General features: G+C 42.3%; 1 protein-coding gene across 1 annotated transcript in view; it reads left to right on the forward strand.

Annotated features, from left to right (window-relative positions):
- The first annotated feature begins 17,055 nt into the window (after positions 1 to 17,055).
- The window catches only part of IGSF10 (immunoglobulin superfamily member 10), a 107,781-nt gene continuing 102,347 nt past the window's right edge, over positions 17,056 to 22,489 (forward strand). The window contains exons 1-2 of the mRNA XM_086944135.1: positions 17,056 to 17,675; positions 20,018 to 20,283. Of these exons, the coding sequence (XP_086800261.1) occupies positions 20,075 to 20,283 (209 nt within the window). The 5' untranslated portion in view covers positions 17,056 to 17,675; positions 20,018 to 20,074. The remainder of the gene's footprint in view (positions 17,676 to 20,017; positions 20,284 to 22,489) is intronic.

Genomic DNA, 22,489 nt, shown 5'->3' on the forward strand with positions numbered 1-22,489 from the left:
GAGCGGAGGGCATATGCACTGTCGCCTGGAAGAGAAAGGGGTAACATTACACACATGCATACATGTATTCCACCTAGCTACTATGTGTTATGGGGGTCTGATGATGTGTCTCACCTAGGAGGTATCCTTCACCAAATTCGCCAGCCATCAGCCGTGCATAGATGCTGCTCTGTTGGAAAATATAGGAGTCATGGGTACTCCCTGGAAATTTTGTTACCAGGTCTGTGATGGTGCACTTCGCATTGCAGATCACCTGCACGTTGATGGTGTGTGTAGACTTCCGATTGCGGTATATGTATTCTGTGTCCGCTGGTGGGCAAATCGGAATGTGCGTGCCATCTATGCAACCAATGATTTGGGGAAATTGTGCCATCTGGTAGAAGTCAGCTTTAGTTTGTAGCAGTTCTGCGTGGGTTGCAGGGAAAGAGATGTATTGGTCCATCCTGTGTATCATGGCGTCAAGCAATGTGTGGAAGAACCTTGACAGGCTGCTCTGGGTCACCCCTCCTGCCGCTGCAACTCCACTTTGATAGCTGCCAGACGCTAGCAGGTGTAGGCTGCATAGCACCTGGACGTGTGCTGGGATGGCGTGTGCCCTTGGGGTGTGGTGGTCCAAGAATGGTTTGAGATCCCTGATGAGCTCAAGTATGGTGTCAGAGTCCAGCCTGTATCTCTGTAGGATCTCTGCCTCTGTGAGCATGAACAGGGTTATCCTCTGTCTGTAGACCTGTTCATTTCTTAGCCATTCCCTCTGTCCTTCCTGCTGTAGCCGTAGCCGCCTCACAATGACATAAAAAGCTGCCATCCTGCAAGTTGCAATGCATTTTGGGGCTGTTTATATGGGTTGGAGTTGGTTACCACCTGATTGTAATCCATGGTAAATACCGAGTGAATTCTACCGATTCTGAGCCGATTTCGGTGTTTCTGTGCCTCCCTACATCTCCCCATCTGTCGGAATCGGGGAATTTCCCGATCGGTGATTCATACGAATCGGTATGTTCTCCGATTCGGCTCATGTCCGATTCGGTCTATCTACCGATTGGGTACATGGACCGAATCGGCTTCATTCCGAATCGGTGTGTCTACCGAATCGGTACATGGGCCGATTCGGATAATTTCCGAATCGGTGTCACTACCGAATCGGTACATGGACCGAATCGGTTATTTTCCGAATCGGTGTCACTACCGAATCGGTACATGGACCGAATCGGTTATTTTCCGATTCGGTGTGTCTACCGATTCGGTACATTGACCGAATCGGTGTTTGCATCCGATTCGGTGTGTTACCGATTCGTTACATATCCGATTTTCGGTATGTACGTATCGGATTCTTTTCCATTCGGTACTCATTCCGAATCGGTTTTCACTCCGATTTTGATTTTTTTTTTGTTCCCTACATCTCGATGGCTGTTTACCGATCGGTAAGGGCCAAAAATCGGTATTTTCGGCCGTTACCGATCGGTAACGGCCTACCTACATCGGGCCCTTAGTATTCCCTCTGAACCTATGTCTGAGTCTAAGTAGCCATTTTTAGGTACCACGATCATTGTAGCACTGCACGATATTTCTGCATTGAGTTTCATGGCTAAAGTACTGACATTTACTACCACACCGTCATTACTAAGTCGGATGTGGGGTTTAATGCTGTACCAAACCCTCATATGACGTATTTTCCAGCAAATGACTGGTCTGATGGGGTTTTATTTTCAGCCTATGTACCTCAATGACAGGTGCTCATACATGCTTTCAAATTGTGTTCATGTTTTTTCTCATAGTTGGACACCACTCCCTTGACTTGGTTTGCTCTCATTTGTTTTGAACGTTAAGTATAGGGGATTGAGCATACAGGTCGTTAAACTACCCCTTGACCCTCCACACACCCTTTTGTATTTTGATATTTAGTGCAACCTCTGGTTGCGGGTCGTATATTATGGATACAAACAGTTTGTATCCTTTTAGCTCACCCAACTTAATTGTACATGCAGCCCCTTCGCCTATCTCATCCTACCCGACACTACATACAACTTCCACTTAAAAGAAACATTGCCTTAGGCAATAAGTTTGGTAACATTACATACCATCTTACTGATATTGAGTGGTCCTGTTCCCTCAAAGTAAATGCTCTTTCGATTGGGTTTGACCGAGTTACCCCATAAATCGTCTTTGCCACCTATTCTGGTAATCTCACATGTAGTTTGAGTCAACTACAGACTGACTCTCCAACATCGAATGGTCTTTTCCCTTGGTAAATATTCTCTCTATTGGGTTTGACCGAGTCACTTCATTAAGTAACATACGTCCTTTATTGCTCATGCCCATTCTTGGATTACACGATCCATCATCGGACATACCCCTCGGTTTGTTTCCATTTTAGAATATTTTTGGCGCCGACCGCTCCATGCTCTAAAGGCATAATACTAGAAACTCTGGATTGTTGATACTGAATACTGATCTTGCATCTGCAGGGCGGCAGCACTCACTGGTGCGCATGCTCGGGGAGCAGTGTTCTGCCCCGCGATCGCGCGCAGACCACCGCTGTGATTCTCCAACACGCAAGTTACGTACTTTGCGTTCAGCACGCTACATTACGCTTTTTTTCTAGTCCTTTGGGCGGAAAGCACCCATAGCGTCCTGGGGTAATAGCCGCAAGGGGTTCAGTTTTTTCGGTTAAAAGATACAACTAGAACTCGGGCATGATGCTTAGACTCATAGGGCAACAGCGCATGCGCGCAGGAATAGTGTTTTCTAGCACGACTGGCTACACGGAGCCAACGCCCTTGACACCCAATCAAACTTAACTATTTATTGAGGCAAAAGACGGCACAAAGAGTTCCTCCCCTTCTGCTCGGTGTCGAATGGAGGTACCGACGGACAGTTGAGTTGCTGGTCAGGCTCTCTGTAACCAGTATTGTCTGACACCTCTAATTTGAGACAAGCAGGACTCTTTAGTACCTTCTAACTATCCATATTATATAAAATTCTCGTGAAAGCCCCATCGAATGGAGGTACCGACGGACAGGTGAGTTGCTGGTCAGGCTCTCTGTAACCAGTATTGTCTGACACCTCTAATTTGAGACAAGCAGGACTCTTTAGTACCTTCTAACTATCCATATTCTATAAAATTCTTGTGAAAGCCCCATAGCTTTCTATGTTTCAATGAGAACTTCACAGTGTGTATATATATTTTTGAAGCATGGCCAAGGGTGTTTCTAAAACACGTTTGTTGGGTTAAATGTGTAAAATAATTGGCTTGGACACAGTGGATCCTAGTACTTACTGTGCCCCTTTTTTACACCATAGAGCGGGGCCTCACACTCCCGAGCAGTTGCCGGGTGAGATGAGGTCTTCATCCACACAACGCTGGGTGAGTACCACCGCGAAGAAATGCTTCCTGGTGATTAAGCTAATATGTTTCCTTTATATTGCATAATGTAAATTACTTATGCGTGGGTCTTTCTATGCGCTTCTCATGTGCATTTAGCGATTGTATGTGTGAAATCCAATGTTGTTGAGTTAAAAAACAACTACATGTTTTCTGTTGTTTTGTTAGGAAGAAGACATGTCTCTTCCCTTCCAGTGGACTCACATTCTCTCAAGTTCCTGGTAGCTATGTAACTTGTTTCTAGTACATACGGTTATGTCACATTCTGATACAAAAAGATGTTTTTCATAGTTGCAGTAGCCATATTGTATTTAAAGGTCCTGAAGAAAGCCAGGGTAATTCCCTACTTGGCTGAAACATGTCGACCGTTTTGTATAAGTGCCATAGGGTAGTCTTACTACTCGGCATGCTTTTTATTTTAATCATGACACTTAGTCTTCCCTCTGAACCTATGTCTGAGTCTAAGTAGCCATTTTTAAGTACCACGATCATTGTAGCACTGCACGATATCTCTGCATTGAGTTTCATGGCTAAAGTACTGACATTTACTACCACACCGTCATTACTAAGTCGGATGTGGGGTTTAATGCTGTACCAAACCCTCATATGACGTATTTTCCAGCAAATGGCTGGTCTGATGGAGTTTTATTTTCAGCCTATGTACCTCAATGACAGGTGCTCATACATGCTTTCAAATTGTGTTCATGTTTTTTCTCATAGTTGGACACCACTCCCTTGACTTGGTTTGCTCTCATTTGTTTTGAACGTTAAGTATAGGGGATTGAGCATACAGGTCGTTAAACTACCCCTTGACCCTCCACACACCCTTTTGTATTTTGGCTAGAGATTTACCCCAAAACTATAGACAAATAGCCCTCTTAGATGCCATAGGCAAAGTTTTTGCTAAATGTTTATTGAACTTTTTAAATGACTGGGTATCAGCGTCTGCAATACTTCCACTAGAACAGACTGGCTTTAGGAAACAACATGGTACCCTGGACAACCTTACTGCCCTTCAAATCCTGGTGGAAAAATATGTTACAGTTCGTAGAGGGGGTGTATATGGGGCCTTTATTGACTTCTCTACGGCTTTTGATAAGGTAGATAGATCCTTGCTGTGGAGTAAGTTAATTAAACTAGAGATGCCCCCTAGTTTATTGAAGTTAGTCATTGCACTACACACAGACACTTGGTGTAGAGTTTTAATGGGTGGTGAGAGAGGACTGTCCAGGGTTATACCCACAAATAATGGACTAAAACAGGGCTGCCTATTGGCTCCCCTGTTGTTCTCTCTATATATTGCTGACCTCCCTAAGGCTATATTATCATCTAGTAACGGAATTGCACCTATTTTGGGGAGAACTCCAATAGCTTGCTTAATGTACGCAAATGACATTTTAATTCTGGACCTCACCCCAAAAGGTTTGAATGACCGTTTACAAGCTCTGTCCTCCTATGCTGAGGCTCACTTTTTGAAAATAAATATTTTAAAGAGTAAAATTATGTGCTTCCATGGAAGGAGAAAACCCAAATATGAAAATTATTATTGGTCCATTGGGGGTGAAAGATTAGAAGTAGTGAAATCATATCCCTTTCTTGGAAAGATTGTCATGAGCAATTTAAGTGAAAAAACCCACACTGAGAACAATAGCAGAAAAGCCCTTGCTCAAGGGAAGAGCCTTATTTCCTTTTACAAATCAAAAGGTAGAAGGCATTTTTCCATACTGTTCGAGGTTTTCCGAGCAAAAATCCCCGCATCCCTAATCTACGGACTAGAAATAGTGGATATGGTATGTTGGAAATTTTTGGATTCTACCGAAGGAAAAATATTACGTAATTTAGCTTCTGTAAATACTGCAAATGCTACGTCTTCGTTAAGACGAGAATTTGGTCTGCGCAGCTCTTGGGCTCAGGCAGCTGCGAGTGTGGTACGTTGGGTTTTCAATATTGCTGGAGGAACGCCTGGCACATTGAGACATCTAATAAAAAGTGAGCTGTTGGGTTCTTTTAATGCTTATTCCTCTATTGTAAGGAATTTCCGACAGGCTGTTACACTACTTCAGCTAGATGAACAAAACCTATTTTTACAAACTGCTGCCCAACTAAAGTTATCCTTAAAATCTGCCTCTTGGGAGTTGAGCTTTAGAGTTGATAGTGGGTCAAGTAAAACTGTGAGCAGAATGTTCCCCATTGGTAAATTCTGTGAAATAAAAACCCCTCAACCATACATATGTTGGAATCTCCCCCATGGAGTTGGGTGATTTACCCTTTTGTTAAGGTATAACTTACTTCCTCTGAACTGTCTTCTGTCCAAATGGCATGGTGGTTCAGTTATTTGTAATTTCTGTAATTGTAATTCCCAGGATTTGTACCATGTTGTCTTTGTTTGTCCGGCCCTTATGGCATTTAGACGCAAATGGTTGAGACCTATGTGCCTCCAATTGGGTATTTTTAATGCTTATGACTTTATTGAAGCAATGCTTAATCCTCCAAACGAAATGTTTTGTTTTAAATTGTTTAACTTTTTTAAATGTTTTTTAACATTATATTGATAACTGAATATTCTGTAAAACTTCTTTCTTGTATTCTCATGAAATTTGTTGTTTATTCTTTATTGAATTTTTATGTGGACCTCAATTGAGTTCCGTTATCATAAATAAATAAATTTGAAATTTGCATACAATTTGGCTTTAAACTGATGCATGTTTCTCTAGGTCATTGCCTACTGATGTGTTAGCGCTTGATCATGTGGATAAAATTGACTTTTTTTGTATGTGAAGTGCACTTTTACTGAGATTGGTGTCCCCAATTGTTATGCCTCCCCCTTATCGTTGAGAAGTGTTTCAAAAGAGGCTTTGAAAAAACTGTGTTTTTGTTACGAAGGTGAACTATGGAAATCGATGCAGACCATTGCTGCACATTCCACTCTTTGTTTTCTGAAGGGAATTGAACTCTGATTGCTTTTTCTACATCCACTCTTACATATATGGGGCACCCAGTATTCCAGGGAACAGGGGTAATACATTGCAATTAAAACTATGACCCCTTAGGAACCCCTTGACCATTAGTTGAACATGGCTAAAGTGAACAAGAGATGACTGAAACTGCTGATTCAGGAGTCCGTGTTCAAAGAATCGTTATGAAAGAATATGAAAGTTAATCACAGTAATCTACAGCAATGCAGGTGATCCAAGTGATGTTTGCAGTGTATGTGCAATTTAGTGAATCATACATAGACGAACATAAGTCACTGTGACAATATTTACAATATATACAAAGAGTCCCCACCCATTAGACACATACTTTGTCATTAGAAACTCAAGGATATTAGCTTTTTGATGTTAATTGTCAGACAGTTAATGATATGGATGGACCCTAATCAGTCGAAGTTTCGACCCCTCAAGACAAATCACAGGGGGTCTTAATCAGGACAGTAAAAAGGGAGCAACCTGGCTTGAATTCTTTTTTTTTTAATTGTTAGAGGAGTCTATATCATTTTTTTCAAATATAGAAAAGTTCAGATTTCAACCTTCTTACTTATGGCTATTCTGCCAGCAAGGGACATTTGGAAAGTAATCAGTGCATTACTGGTGTCCAGGGTTGGCCTATAAGTTGCAGCTATAGTACTATATATATCTACGATTATACCTAGGTTTCTCACTGAATCACCATTTCAGGGCAAATGATAGTCCAATAACACTTGCTGTGTTACAGCAGTAAATAGATATATCACTGATCTGTCCAGTTAATCTTTGAACCAGCATAAGTGCTATACCTAATCATCTCTGGGTGAGTTATTGGTCATGGGATTCTTGACAAATAATAAAATGACATCAGCATACTTAGAGATCCCGAGTCTATGGACCGAGAAGTAGAGGACTCTCTGAACTTGGCTTTTCCTAAACTTACAAGTCAGAGTGTCCATAGAATCGAATAGTAGGAAGGATATGGAACTTCCATTCCTAGTGCCTTTAGTGATGGGAATAGTGCCACAAAACAGTTATTTACATGCAATCTGCCAGTTTAAGATGAGTACAGCAATTTCATTTGGCTAATTAGGTACCGATCTAGATCTACTCCAAACAGAAAAAGCCTTTCTAGCGTTAGTTGAAGGCCTTCTCACCATATTAAATTGCTGATAGAGACTCAACCTCAGGAAGTAGTTGAGGCAAGAGTGAAAGTTTTGCACATAGATTATAGGGTGTCACCTTACCAGGAAAAAATGAACTGGCGAAGAAGATCAGGTTGTCCATTGGAGGTTTAGACTTGGTGATGGAACGAGAGAGCCTGCTCGGTGCTTGCCGGACTGCATACCCCAGAGGTCGTGAGGAGCTGAGGAGGTGGGGGATGATTGCAATGCCAGCCTGGTGATTTATAAACCCCAATCCCTCCTGCAGTCCATGACACGCCCAAGCACATGCCAGTGCAAAGACAGGGCCCGCCTTTGCCTGTCATTAGCTAGAAGAGGCCTGGCCAGCCCTCTGTGCTAGAATTCTTTGACCATCAGTTGGGTTTTACCATCACGGAAGGTAAGAGCCTCTCGGAGTATTAACAATGAAGGGGAAAAGAAAAGTTCTGCCCTTCTCTGGAAAAGGGAATGAGAATGTGCCCTCACTATCAACAATTTCTAATTACCTCTACCTATTATGTGGGTCATTACAACAGAGTTAGAGCAGGTGGAGGAGATGTTAAACGTGGCACTGAAGTTGCCACGAAATACCCTAAAGAACCAAATGTGATTGTGGATAATGCTAGGGGAGAAGTTCATCTAACCCCCATGTCCACACTGGACCTTGCTGGTAACACAACACTGGCTCAAAATACCCAGGCTTTAAGGGCAGAATCATGTTTCCAGATATGCGGAAAGAGCGATATTGATGACCTAGTAAGCATTGAATCATCTCTGATGTCAAATACCCCTCCATCCAAATAAAGATGGGAGACGAAGAACATATCTAAATCAAACATAGGTCAAAGAAGGGATAAACCAATTTATCCAGAAATCTCTAGCCAAAATAAAGAAAAAGGTGACTTACTATGTAGCCCCATGATTTCTGGGAGAAGCTTATTGGATACATTTTCATCTAGAATGGACTTCTGATTAAAGACTTCCACATCAAACTCCAGGTCAAGATAGCAGCCTTAATAAAAAACAAATTGAATGAAGCTATATCTAAAGATACTCTGCTGACACATGTAAAACCAGTTGATAGTCATGGTAAGGTAATCTCTCAATCAGATTGGGATTCCAGCCTATCACTTTCCATCACTAAAGGGCCCGAGAAATATCAACACGTACAGCTCCTCAATACGAGCAACATAAAACTGGGAACAATCAAACTATTATCCCTTAGGGCAAGGGTGTATGACCACATAATCTCGAGAGATGATGCAGAAAGAAGGTCCCTGCAACTCCCACCACAGATTACTCTCTATGTGATTTTCTGGGAGAATGTTCTATTCTAACATGAGTGGCATAGCGAAGACACTGACACCTTAATATGCAAAACCGTACATTGGATTTGGTGAAGTTTGGTCCCCACTCTTCAATAAGTGGATAAAGAACAAATAAATTGTCCTATACTACCAGAGGAAGCAGCCCAAATAATTAAGCAGTGGGTCCCGACTCTATTCCAATTGAGATTTACAACACATAAAAAGATGAATTAACACCTATTCTTTTACAATTATTCAACTCTTTTTTTATAGAGGGTGACACACCCCCTGCCTACTGGGAAGAGGCAACAACCATAATTCTTCTAAAACCCAATAAAAATCCACGAGATTGTGAGTCTTATCGACCAATTTTGCTTAAAAACTGTGATCATAAAATCTATACACAGATTATAACCAGACGATTGGACAAAGTAATAGGTTCACTCATTCACCCAGACCAAAAATGGTTCATGAAGGGGAGACAGCTTAGTGAATTAACTTATGATCTTATTGGAGCTATAGATATGGCTCAGATGTATAAGTCCTCCTTGGCAGTAATGACATTCGCTGCTGCCAAGGCATTCGACCGAGTTAACTGGGGTGTTTTATTTAAAGTAATACAGTGTTTTGATCTGGCTGAAAAATGCCTAGCAGCAATAAAAGCCATCTATAAAAAATCCCTGAGTTAATATTCTGGTTAATGGAAACTTAACAAGAGCGATACAGATCAAAAGAGGAACCAGACAAGGCTGCCCCCTTTATCCGATACTTTTTATTATGTATATCGAACCCCTAGCCTACAAATTAAGAGCATCACAGAAAATTATCCCCTTTAAATGCAATGCATGGGAGAAAAAAATAGGGTTGTATGCAGACAACCTAGTTGTGTTTACAGGGAACTTAGAAAAATCCTATTCAGAAATCTGGTTAGAAATATAGAACTTTGGAAAGGTCTCAGGGTATCTCCTCAACCAACAAAAACAGAGTTAATGAAGTGGAACATGAACTTTGTGAGTATTTATGAAAAGAAGGAGATAAGATACTTGGAAATCCAGATAGTCCAAAACATCGACAAAATCGCACAAGTTCATTTTGAAAAAGTAAGAAAGGAAGTAGCTCCCAATTACAATCTTGGGGCGCTTTGTATCTCTCCTTTTTGGGTAAATCCAATTTAATAAAAATGTTGCTTCTTCCAAAATATACCTTTTTGTTCAATACCATTCCATTGGAGTTCCCAAAAACTTGGTTTGGGAAGGTCCAGGGGCTTTTTTCAAGGCTTATATGGGGAAATAAATGTCCAAGGATTGCCCAGAAAAAACTCAGAAAGAAAAAGGAATGCGGAGGGATCGTAAGCCCTGACTTATATGTGTATATGTGTGTATTTCAATTAAAAAACTTCCGACAATTGATGCTGGAAGATTTTATGTTCTCACCTCTCTTCAAAGCTCTTACAAGGGATTTCTCTCAACAAGCTTGATGGTCACACTGGGTGTGGTGATGGTAATTTACTGGAAGCAGACGATCACATATTGGACATAAGTAGATGTATCCCCTATACTGAATATGTAAATATTGTATATGTTTTTGTAGATATCATGTGCAACACATAGTCCTGAGGATGGTCTTGGTGGAAATTACACAGTAGAGACCGAAACTTCGACGCATATACACCGTCTGGTTCACATTCATCTAAAAAAAGGATTTGTATATATTGAATTGATGGATTAACTGACTGCATGTACAGGAGCACCCTATGTATATATTTATATATTACATACTGTACCAACGGTGTATCACACTACAGAAAATGTACTGAAAATTGTAGTGTTGTTTTGTTGCCTATCATCTGGACTTCTTTAATTTTGTGAAAAACTATAAGAATCTTTTTCTAAATAATATGTATAAAAGATTGGAGATATCGTGTTTCTTATGTTTTCTTTCCAAGTAAAGTACTTATAAAAGACTTAATAGAAATTGTTTAGATATTGGAAATAATTCCTCAAGGAGCTTTTTGTCTATTTAACTTATATTACCCAGTTCCTGGGTTGTCCTGTTTCTAGTGACGATAGTACTCAAAGCATCAGCTGCCCAAGTTTTGGATAAAAATAGCAATCTGTCTGAGAAAAGTTAGGATATGAGACTGCTGTACATGGCTCTTAAAACACACAGAGTCCCATTAGACACTATGTTTATCAAAGCTCCTCGCTGCACAGCAGCAGTGTTCGCATCATATGTTTGCTTCCAACCAATCCTCCTGTTGGTGGTGCATGCAACCAATCCCAACTAATGTTAGAATACCCGGAAAGGCAATAATGCCTAGACGCTTGCACTCCACCCTCTTCCAAGTGGCAATTTCCTTAATATTCATCACCTCAGACAGCACCATCAATTTTAACACAAATTACTATGTAATCAAATGTCACCCATGAGAACAGGGATACATCAAACCCACAAATGATTGATTGCAGCTCAAGACTTTGCTGACACTGCACTCCCTCCACTCAACCATCTTACTTTGCCAGGCACTTTCACATCAAACCCTGTTGGGGTTTGGCTATCTAGCAAGATATGAAAGCCATGTGCCTAGAAGACGTTGATGCTATCCTGAAAAAGCAACATAAATATCCTAAAGGCCAGTTTTCCAGGAGTGATCTTAAATTGGGAGACTTATTTAATTTAATTTAATTTAAAAACATTTGTAAAGCGCAGCGTTCACCATACGGTTTCTTGGCGCTATATAGAAGAGTCCAGCAACTCCAGGCAGGACAACCTAGTGCAGAGAAGGTGGGGATAGGATTACAGTGAAAAAGCCTGCTTAAACAAAAAAGTTTTTAGGTCTTTGCGGAAGGAAGAATAGTGGGTAGCAAATCGGAGATGGTCGGGTAGTGAGTTCCAGAAGGTGGGAGCCAGAGTTGAGAAGTTGGCTCCTCCCCACTTTTTCCGCTTGTAACGTGGGATTTGCAAAAGGGATTTGGAAGAAGAGCGGAGTTCTCTAACCGGAACATATTCGTTGATCAGAGAGGAGATGAAGGCGGGGGCAGTGCCCTGGCGAGCCTGGAAAACCATACAGCCGGTTTTAAAAAGAGAGCGTTCCTTGATAGGGAGCCAATGAAGCTCCTTAAGGAGAGGTGTGGAGTGATGAAAGCGTGGGAGACCGTACACCAAACGAGCCGCTTGGTTCTGAACCATCTGGAGTTTCCGCAGGCTGTATGCAGGAATGCCGTTGTATAGGGCATTGGCATAATCTAGCCGCGAAACCACCAGTGCGGACATGATCAGTTTAAGTGCTTGGGGGGAAAAGAAACATGAAATAGTGCGAATAGTACGGAGAGTGAGGAAGCAAGAGGAAACGACAGAACTAATTTGTGAGTGCAAAGTGAGCTGGTTATTCAATTTAACACCCAAAGTTTTAACTGTGGAGGAGGGAGTGGGGGGGGGGACCAAGAGAAGGGGGCCAGAAGAAAGAGTTCCAGGGACTGGACGAACCACCTGTGAGGACCGACTCGGTTTTATCCGGGTTCAGCTTAAGATGGTTGTGGTTCATCCAGTCCCTGATGAAAATCATAGTAGAATGAAAACTTGAGACAGAGAGAGGAGAGAAGGAGAGGTTAAAGATGAGCTGGAGGTCATCCGCATAGTTATATACGGTGACCTCCAGCTGCTGGAGTGCAAAGATTAAAGGAAAGATGTAAAGATTGAACAGTAAGGGAGAAAGAGAGGAGCCCTGGGGAAACCACAAGTGACTTGGAGTGGGGTAGTTGTGAAATCCCCCAACCGAACCGCCTGGGTGCGGTCCCTCAGGAAAGAGGATAACCAGACCAGGGCTGAGCCCTCGATTCCCGCCGCCCTGACACGTGAAAGCAAGATGGTATGGTCCACCGTGTCAAAGGCGGCTGAGAGGTCGAGGAGCACCAGAGCCTGATGTTTGTTGTAATCCATGCCCTCCCTGAGGTTGTCCAGGACCGACACCACTTATGGACACATGACAACAAGGAAAGCAGGAGAACTGTCCTCATCCGGGACTCAAGAGCGTGTATGGTGGCATTGCCCTCACTGCAATGCCCTGTTCCATAGAAAACCAGGCTCGCGAGTCTTCTGTGGATTGGAACAGATAAACACATATGTGGTGTCCTGCCTTCCTACCGGATCCACTGGAAGCCAGAGTGAGGATTTTTTTGTGGAATGGAATACATGAACATGTGTTTATTTTCTAGGTCACCACCCTGATTCCCTGATCCTGTGGAAACTAAAGTTTAATGAGTGTTTTATGGATTCGATGGCTAGACCACTTATAGGCCTGTGAAATATAACTAGTGTTCTTAATTGAAAAGGTCTGGTAGGAAAAATAGTAAGCAAAGCATTTAAACAAGGAATAACGATCCACAATACAAATCATAGCACACTCAAGAGCTCCTTGCACCATGATGTAGGGGCCCCTTTAATATCCTTAGACTTTTGCCATGCTTTCTCTTTTTGCTGCTTTAGCAGATAAGTTTTTTTTATTTCTATAATTTTTTATTGTAGAAAAATATATATTTACATGGAGCATAGAATATACATGGGTGAAAAAGTTTTTTACTCTATAAATTACATTATATGCTACTACATTCACTGTCTATTTCTTTCATTTTTTCATGAACTAGAATGTTGATTCTTTAATTCACTACTGGCTGACCTTTGAAGTCTGAACTGAACCTCTGGATCTCACAATCTGCATCCCTAGGATCATACGCATCATTTGCTTTACTGCATTTCAGGGAAACCACTTTTCTTTTTTCTATATATTTTTTTTTGTTCGAGACAGGATTCTCGTGCTTTGTGGCTTTGGCATGTTTGTGCATCTGTTTTATGGTCAGTGAGCTCCTTTTCGGAAAACAGTGTATAATTTTTGAAACCCCCTTGGAACACAGTACCTTTGGTTTGGCCCGCTCCCCAGTTTCTACCCTGACACAATGTGACCATTCTACCAATTGGAAGAAGTGCAACATTGTGGCGAGAGTTTTTTTTTCAGCAACCTTTCCTGTTTTTTCTTGCTCTGAGTTTCTTCCACTATACAGTATTTAAAAAAAGTTAGTTTGGGTTTAAAATATTAGTTTCAAATATTAAAAGAGTATATAATAAAGCCATATGAACATTATTAATGATCAACCAGTTTTAGTCCTTAGTACCTTAATACTATACCATTAAAATTCATCTTTTTACTCAAGAGATGGATGTGGGCTACTCTCTCAGGTGGGTTTCCATATTTATAGTGCTTAAGTGTGGCTTCAATATGTTTGGCACCACTGTCTCTTCAACATCTTCTGGGTTTTCTTATCTAGATCTATCCAGGAAGGGAAGGATGATATAAGAAAAGTTCACTTAATTTGGATGTGCAACCTACTGTCCAGTCTTTAGCTATGTCAGCAATAGCTGCACCTATGAAGGTCATGAAAGAAGTCATTGTCAGTTCCATTCTAGAGTATTTTTAAAGATTTTGCCCACTTACCTTCTTGTCCACAAGAGGAACGAGTGACGTAGGACCATGAATGCTGCAGTGACTATATTGACTGGAGATAATCTGCTGCCCAATGGGGTAGAAAGTGTGTACCACCCAAAAGACATGTTGCTGAGGAGTCTTAGTCCCTTTTCTAAATGGCGATGCCAGGCTTTGCACAAGGAGTACACTGCAGTTTTACATGGCTTTGATAGGGATCCATTCATCCCCAGGAGGCCTAATGGGATATTCTTCTTCATCCTCAAAGAGGTCCTTGTGGTCAGTCTCGGGTTTACGCTTGAGTTTTGTGGACCTGGGATCCGCAAACACATCAGGCGACTGGCACGGCTCAGTTGCATGCTCACAGCGCAATAGCTTGGCTTTGCACTAAGGACCATTCAGCGTGGACTTTGGGGCAACTTCAGTGGTGGTTCAGTCAGAAAAGTACCCACCCACATGTCCCACCTCAAGGTTTGAGACCTACATTCCAATGGTGCTGACAGGAGGGGGGAGGCTGCAGTGCAACTGGGTATCATGGTTTCTATAACCCTGCATATAACCGTAATCTGAAAGTGGGGCAGTTCAAATCACCATGGGGCTAAATTAGAAACCCCTTGCAATGCAGGTATGTCACTTTTTGTGATGAATCTGCAACTCATTTGGCTGCCCCATATTTACAAGGACAAGTAAGCCCCCCTGGATGGCTTTTCGTGTCCTTGTAAATACAGCTCTTTTTCATGCCGCACTTTGCATGAAAGGGGGTTGCGTGGGTGTTCCCACGCAGCACCCATGACTTCTACCACATTTCCAGATTTGCAAACTTTTGTAAACCTGGGAATGCGTCAATATGCTATGCCTCCCCAGGGGAGGCGTAGGGAAGCGCAATGATGAGAAATATTTTCTTTTCTCCTCATTTTTTCCTCTCTCTGTACGTGCTGCATTCTGCAGGACACATGCAAAAAAGGAAACAACTTCTTGTGATTGTTTTTGTGCAGCAAGGCGTCCCTCACTGCACAAAAACGTTCATTCTCGTAACTCAGGCGCCCTTGCACCACGGTGCAAGGGTGCCTGCATCGGCGCATGGCAGCCAATTGTGTGCCAGCACTGGGGAGAGCAGAGGGATCCATCCTATCTTTGTAGATATGACGCAGCCCTGTAAGTGACTGGGTGTGGCGCAGCAAAATGGCTTGCGGAGCCACGCAGAGTCACTTTCTCACAAATAAGGCCCTCCTGCGTTGCAGGGATGATTGTTTTTTTGTGCAGGAAGGGACACCTTCCTTCACAAAACAATCACAAGAAGTGGTTAGCACGCATAGGAAGAGGAATAAACGAGGGGAAATGCAAAGATTTCTCCTTGTTGTGCCTCCCTCCTTCCTGCACAAAAACAATCACAAGAGGTTCTTTCCTTTTTTGTATGTGTCCTGCAGAATGCAGCATGCATAGAAAGAGGAAAAATTAGGAAAAATGAAAACATTTCTCTTTGTTGCGCTTCCCTACGCCTCCCCTAGGGAGGCCTACCATTCTGACGCATTCCTAGGTTTACGAAAGGTTGTAGATCTGGGAATGTGGCAGAAGCCATGGGTGTTGCTTGGGAATACCCACAGCAATACCATTGGCACATTCCTTTCACACAAAGTTCTGAGTGAAAATAAGCCATATTTACAAGGACACAAAAAGTCATGCAGGGTGGCTTTATGTTTCCTGGTAAATATGGGGCAGCAAAATGGGCCGCCGGAGGGTCACAAAAAGTGACGTAACTGCGACGCAAGGGGCTTGTAAATTAGCTCCTTAGTGTCTGCTGAAGAACCGGGCATGTTGGACGGCATCTCATCAACGAGCTCAATAAAGTATAGAGTGCTAAAGAGAATATGCAAACTGGTATTATGTTTACTTAGCTTATCCCTTAGCTAGACATGTTTTCATTTCATTTATACTGAAGGCCACTGGAATTATGCAGCGGGTGGGACCAAATTATGTGGCAGGGTTGACTACATTTTGTGAGACTTTTAATACATTTTTTTCTCATGTTCACACTTGTTAAGGGTGTCTGGGCATAGGTAGGACCTCATTAATACCACTTTAACCCACAGGTGGAGCAAAACGCAACAGAAAGGTGGCCACTCAACCTTTGCAAAGGGCCTTCCACTGCACTGCAACTAGTCACTGTGCTTCAGTAACTTTTGAACCGTTAGAAACAATTTGATGATAAAAACAATAATTATGAGAAAAACGCTGACGTCACATGTTTGCTTAATTCCAGTGGCCATGGTTATACTTAGTCTATCCTTATTTAAAATGTTCCATTGCCATTTAATCTCATGTCAAGTTACCTCACGTTATTTCACGTTACTTTACTTTATGGTACATTTTATGCTATGTTTTATGAGATCAAACTAGCTACAACATGTGAAATAACTAAAAAGCCGATCATTTGATTTTGAAATGATCGAATGTGTTCTCATTTACAGCATGCGGGCATCTATATTTCGGTATTTGTTAGAATGTGATGGTTTGGCAAAGAATACAAGGCTGTATGTTGAAAATGCATTCAAAACGTGCGCATTAAAACACGGAAACCCCGTCTGGAAAGTTAAGCTCCCCATTTCGCGAAATATATGACCCTGCCAGAGTAGAGTGTTCCGCGGCCAATGGGAGAGCGTCAGACTCGGCCAATCCCGACGTGTCTGCATCTGTGTCTGGAAAGAGTTTCTGCGAAGGAAAATGTGTGGTACCTTTCTGCAGAGAGGCGGCTTGTGGAGGGGAACACGCCGGTTTCTGGGTGTTAGTGCATGGGGAACCGACGAGAAACACAAGATCCTACTGGAAAGCGCTGACATTGACAAGAGAAACGCTGTGACGGTGACACGGCAGAGAAAGTCATTACTTTGTGTTCTGTTCACTGGAGAAGGAGATATATATGTATAAACTAAAAAGCCTGTAAGCAGGAGAGAGGTTGGAAAATCCCGAGGGGACCGCAGGAATGCTCTTGCAGATGATGGAGGAAGATAAGGGTGTTTAACAGCAAAGACAGAAGTGGTGTTTGCTTAATGAAAAAAAGACAATTTGCCAGGAGCAGAAGAACTTGTAACGTCCCACAGGAGGAGAGATCCGAGTGAAAAGTCATATGTTTTTCATGCACTTTTTTGCTTCAAAGAAGTGGACTTGGATGCATGCGAGCTCTGGAAACGCTCACGTTCTCGAAGCTGGAATGGTGCAAACTTTGAGCATTTGAAGTTCATACCTATGCGGTGACCATTGGATTTAAATCAGTGCTGTTTTCGCTGGCCCAGCAAGCCTCCGCTTGGGAGTTTGCTCTTCGGGGTTTGTTTTGTTTTTACAGTTTGTGACCAGTTGAAAGTGCGAGAGAATCAGCTTAGAAAGGTAGGTTCAGGCTGTTTATGTGCCCACCTGTATTATGCTGTTGCAATTTCTCTCCCCTCTCTGGGAAACGCTGCCCGTTTGTAAAGTGTATGTTTTGCACAAAAAAAAAATAAAGGGGTGTTTTTACTCAAATATGATATGAATTTGCATTTCATCGCACAGGTCTGTGTTAACCATTAACACTGTCCTGGACTTGTGCAAGACAGAAAAATATACTGTAGGGCTTTGCACACCCCCAGATTCCTGTCTAGCGCCTGAAATGAAGTATGCTACCTTCTAGCACAAGGACTGTGCATAGCCCTAACATCATCTCCACTAATGGAGGGAAGTTGTAAATAGAAGTGGAGGAGCAAAACACACACCAGGTCCAAGCTGTGACAGCTCGTCCAGTCCATGTTTTTGCTTTGCATTCTGGGACTTGGTGTCCTAGTTTTATGCACTACTTAATTTGTAAAATAATAAGTGCCAGTGCCCTGACCAGGAGGCCACTGGAAGTAGCACCACCCATCGCCCTTGTCATCCCTGTCAAAACAACTACTTACCATCTCTCTCGCCTGTAAGTGGTACAGTTCAGATTATTGCAGGTTCCCATACCTAAGGGAATAGCTGGGGAGGCAGGTATTAGTATTTTTTAATGTATATTGTATTCATAAACAACATTTAAGTGTGGGTGCCGAGCACCGGAAACCAATTAAGTGCTGGTGCTGAGCACGGGAAACCACAGGCTCAAATTAAGCACTGGTTTTATGATGGAAAAGCAGAGCTATAAAACCCAGGTCACAGAAAAAAACCTGAACAAGATTACTTTATGCATGGGTCTGGGAAACATGTGAGCCCGGTCATGTCAGCTACGACACTGCTTGAGGAAGTAAGAGATTGACAGGGCCTCATTCATAAAGGTAATCTACGCTTTTTGAGTAAATTTCACTTTTGAGTACGTTTGCCACTTTTTGGCTATACACAAAATCCAAGTGTAAATTGCACTTTTGGAGTAAATTTATACTCCGATTTTGTGAATAGCCAAAAAGTAGCAAACTTACTCAAAAGTGTAAATTACTCAAATGTGTATAGCCCCCCTCCAGGCTCTTCAGTTTGGTGGAGACTTGTAAGGTACACTTTTGGAGTAAATTTACACTCTGATTTTGTGAACAGCTAAAAAGTAGTAAACGTACTCAAAAGTGTGAATTATACAAAAGTGTAAATTGCCTTTATGAATCAGGCCCAGAACCTTCAGCAGGGAGAGAGACGTTACCTAGAATCTGCAAGCCAGCATAAATAAAACTGGAAGGCAAAGAGTGTTTACTGTGAACACATAAGTCAAGGTGATTGACGTGTCTAAGATTTACACTCAAGTGAGACACCATTCGGGGAATTTCTTCAGTAAATACGTCTGGGTGTCTTTGTGGCTTAACTGGAGACTTTGTGGGAGCTAAAGTGGCTCGCAAATGTAAATTGCGCAGGGCAAGTTTTGGAATGTATGAAAGTCACAAGTTCCAGACACTTCTGTAATACTAACTCTGTGCCAGAGAATAAGTACCACAGACTAGCACTGTATGTGAGATAAAGACCGCGGTATGCAGCTCTCTCCAGCAGGTGGCGTCTGTCTCATACTTAGAACAATTCCCACGAGATCAATCCGAATTCTGCGGTGTCTTCAATTCCATCCACTTGAGGCCTTTCCAGTCAAACATGCCAAGAAGCATCATCCATATCTCCCACCCTGCAGAACACACTGTAATTATCTGGCATTAGAAAAGCTGACGTGTTCTCTGGCAAAGGGATCTCGCTCACATAAAATATTCGTGAATTGTTTGAAAGCCGTAGAGCTGTTTTATTGCAAGGCTCGTGTTAATTCTCTAGAAAGACATATGAATGCAATTGTTTTCCATCAACTAAAAACTGATACAACAATGCGTGTTCTGCGTAGTCTGAGCTGTGACGTGGTGGGCATCACTTTTCTGAGTACAAATCTTTCATTTTATGACATATTCGATTTTAGATTTTGATAGCAGAGGAACCACCCTTACTCCCCTCCATCTCCCCTACCCCAAAACAAAAACCGAAAAAAACGTGTAAAGCTGTGGTATGCAGAAAAAAGTTGCACGTGTTAATTTTATTTAATTTTATTTTCTTATTGGCAATAATCAAATGAGAAAAGATTATAATTTTGCCACTCCTGGTGCTACCGTTTTACAAAAGTAGGCAAAAGAGGAAGGGAACTGAGACAAAGTCCAGCGAGAAAAAGCAGATTGGGGAATGTTAGGACTTTCCTGTGGTTTGGTTATTGTGTATTGATGTCCTATGGCTACTGGCTGTACCTGATTGTAGATTCTCTTGTCCAGGGAGCAGGATTTGGAACAGTTCCAGTGTGAGATGCTGTGACTAGAAAGTGGGCAAGGATGGCAATGCCAGGCAGCAGGCACCGGAGCCACCTGGCCCGGTTCAGCGCTGGTAGCATCTTCCTGTTGCTTCTTCTTCTTCCTAGTCCTTCCGGGGCATGCCCTAAGCCCTGTGCCTGCTACGTGCCCACAGAGGTACACTGCACCTTCAGGTATCTCACAGCCATCCCCCGCCACCTCGCCTCCAACGTGGAACGCATCAACCTGGGGTAGGTACATGCTACATTACCAGCCTTAGCGTGCCTGTTCCTACAGTCAACTCTATATGTATGTGTGAGTATTATGTGTGATGCATGTTCATTCCGGATTTGGTGTCCACAGTGGAACATATTGTGTTACTGGAGGTGCTACAACGTTTGTGCTTAGAAGGATGAAGCAAAAAAGGTTTTGCCAGAAAAAAACAATGATGTGAACAGAGTGGCATGACACACCAAGAGGAATACAGTAAACACAAGGGGGCTGGTTCAAAAATGCTTCTTCCAGGCGTTCACTCTAGAAGAGTCTCAAAACTCTAAGAGGCTTTAGAAGCTTGTTCTTCTTGTGAAAGTTGTTCGTAATGTAGCCATAATTGATGGACATGTACCCTCTGATAGTATGTAAACAAAGGAAGAATCTGCGGATAGTTTGAGAAGTAGCAAGCAAGGCACATGTGGCGCACTGCAACAATGTTGTAACTCTAGGTACTCACAAAGTATCAGCATTACACTGTACTCTCCTGAGCACCTCACTCACGCAAACAGGCGTGGCGTAAAGTGTACAAAAAAGAAGAGAAATAGCATTTGCCAAAACGCAGGTGGAAACTTCATTGGTGATGGTCTGGTGAGGTTGGATGGAGCTAAAGGTTGGAGAGGGCCACATCGGTGGACGGAACTCATCAGGTTTACAGACTTAAAAACACTAATGGCCGTGGTAAGTACAAGTGTACCAGTGTAATCAGGTCTTGAATCACAAGAACCGGTAACTACAGGTCAGGAAACACTGGACTCGTCTTAACTGGGTAGAGATCCACACCGGCTGAAACCGTATTTAGGAGCAGCAGGCAGAGGAGCATTCAAACCCCTCCTACTCCCTTCAGCACCAAAAGGAAAATAATAACAGTCCCCCAATATTGACTCATGCCCCCCAATATTGTATAGATTTAATGGGACACAGAGAATTGGATCAATATCAAACTAAACAAAGTCCACTCAAGTTCTTCAATTTTCCTTATTCTTTTATTTGTCTTTTCCAAAATGTTCTTAAAATTCCAGAAGCCCAATGTTACAGCAAATGCGTTTCGTCTACAAAGTGGACTTCTTCAGGGCATTTGATTTTACTCAGTAAATGACTTAAGTATTCCAAGGGAGAACTGCACCAACCCCACATGATAAATTAATTCCAGAAAAGAATCCTCAGTCGAATTTTCCAGAACTACCAATCATACGCCCACATCTTATCTCCAAGGATGGGTCAGACCCATAATAGGTCAGATCCATGATTCCACATTAATCCATGACCTACAGCTGCAGCAAGCAAAACTCCTCACCGGATCAAAACCTAAAGTTGGAGATAAAATTTGGGGGTATGAATTTTAAGAACAATTTAGAGATATAAGAATGAATATGACTCAAGTTGCACCACTATATCTATACATTTTGTGCTCTGTCTTAGAGACGTTCCTATGAGCGGCTGGAACTAATGGAGTGTGCACCATATATAGAAAGATTTGTGAGGATAGGTGTAATACAAGAGGGGAGTGCAACTAACATTACCTGCCTCTTGCTTTTCTGTTCATTGGAAGGCCCCACAGTATTGCCCTGCTCTATTCTAAACATCCATGTTTACTGTTGTGGGGAAGATACCATAATTACTCATTTCAAGACTGCATTAACAGATCCAGGGTTTCATCATATATGCCTTCTTTGGCATCGAGGCACCTATATGCAAAAGTAAGAGACCACAAGTATTTAATTGTCACCCTGTTCAAGCCAGGAAAACCAGCAAAGGTGCGGACTGTATCAACTGCTGTCTTTCCTAAATAGTGATGCAAAAGATTTGGCCAAATTAATCATCTCAACCTCTTACTTCTGGACCTGGTTCTTCTGGGTATGTCTATGTTCATTCAAATCCAATTGACTGTCCACAATCTGCTCACCATCTTTGCTCTCATGATCTTAATAGAGTCGCTGTATTCTTTGATGCCTCTCAAACATTTGATTTGCTGGAATGGAATTATCTCTTCTCCATACGGAGCAGAATGGGTCTGGCGCATATATTCAGAGACTGGATTAGACTACTTCACTCATCTCCACCTTTGAGAATCAATTTAAATGATGAATTGTGGCTCCCTGTCTACCAATCCAGAGGTACGAGACAGGGATGTTCCCTATCTTCGATTTCATTTGCTTTGGCCCTGAGCCGCAGGTGGCAAAGCTC

This window comes from Lissotriton vulgaris, chromosome 11 (genome assembly GCF_964263255.1).
Source record: "Lissotriton vulgaris chromosome 11, aLisVul1.2, whole genome shotgun sequence".
In the NCBI taxonomy this organism is placed as follows: Eukaryota; Metazoa; Chordata; class Amphibia; order Caudata; family Salamandridae; genus Lissotriton; species Lissotriton vulgaris.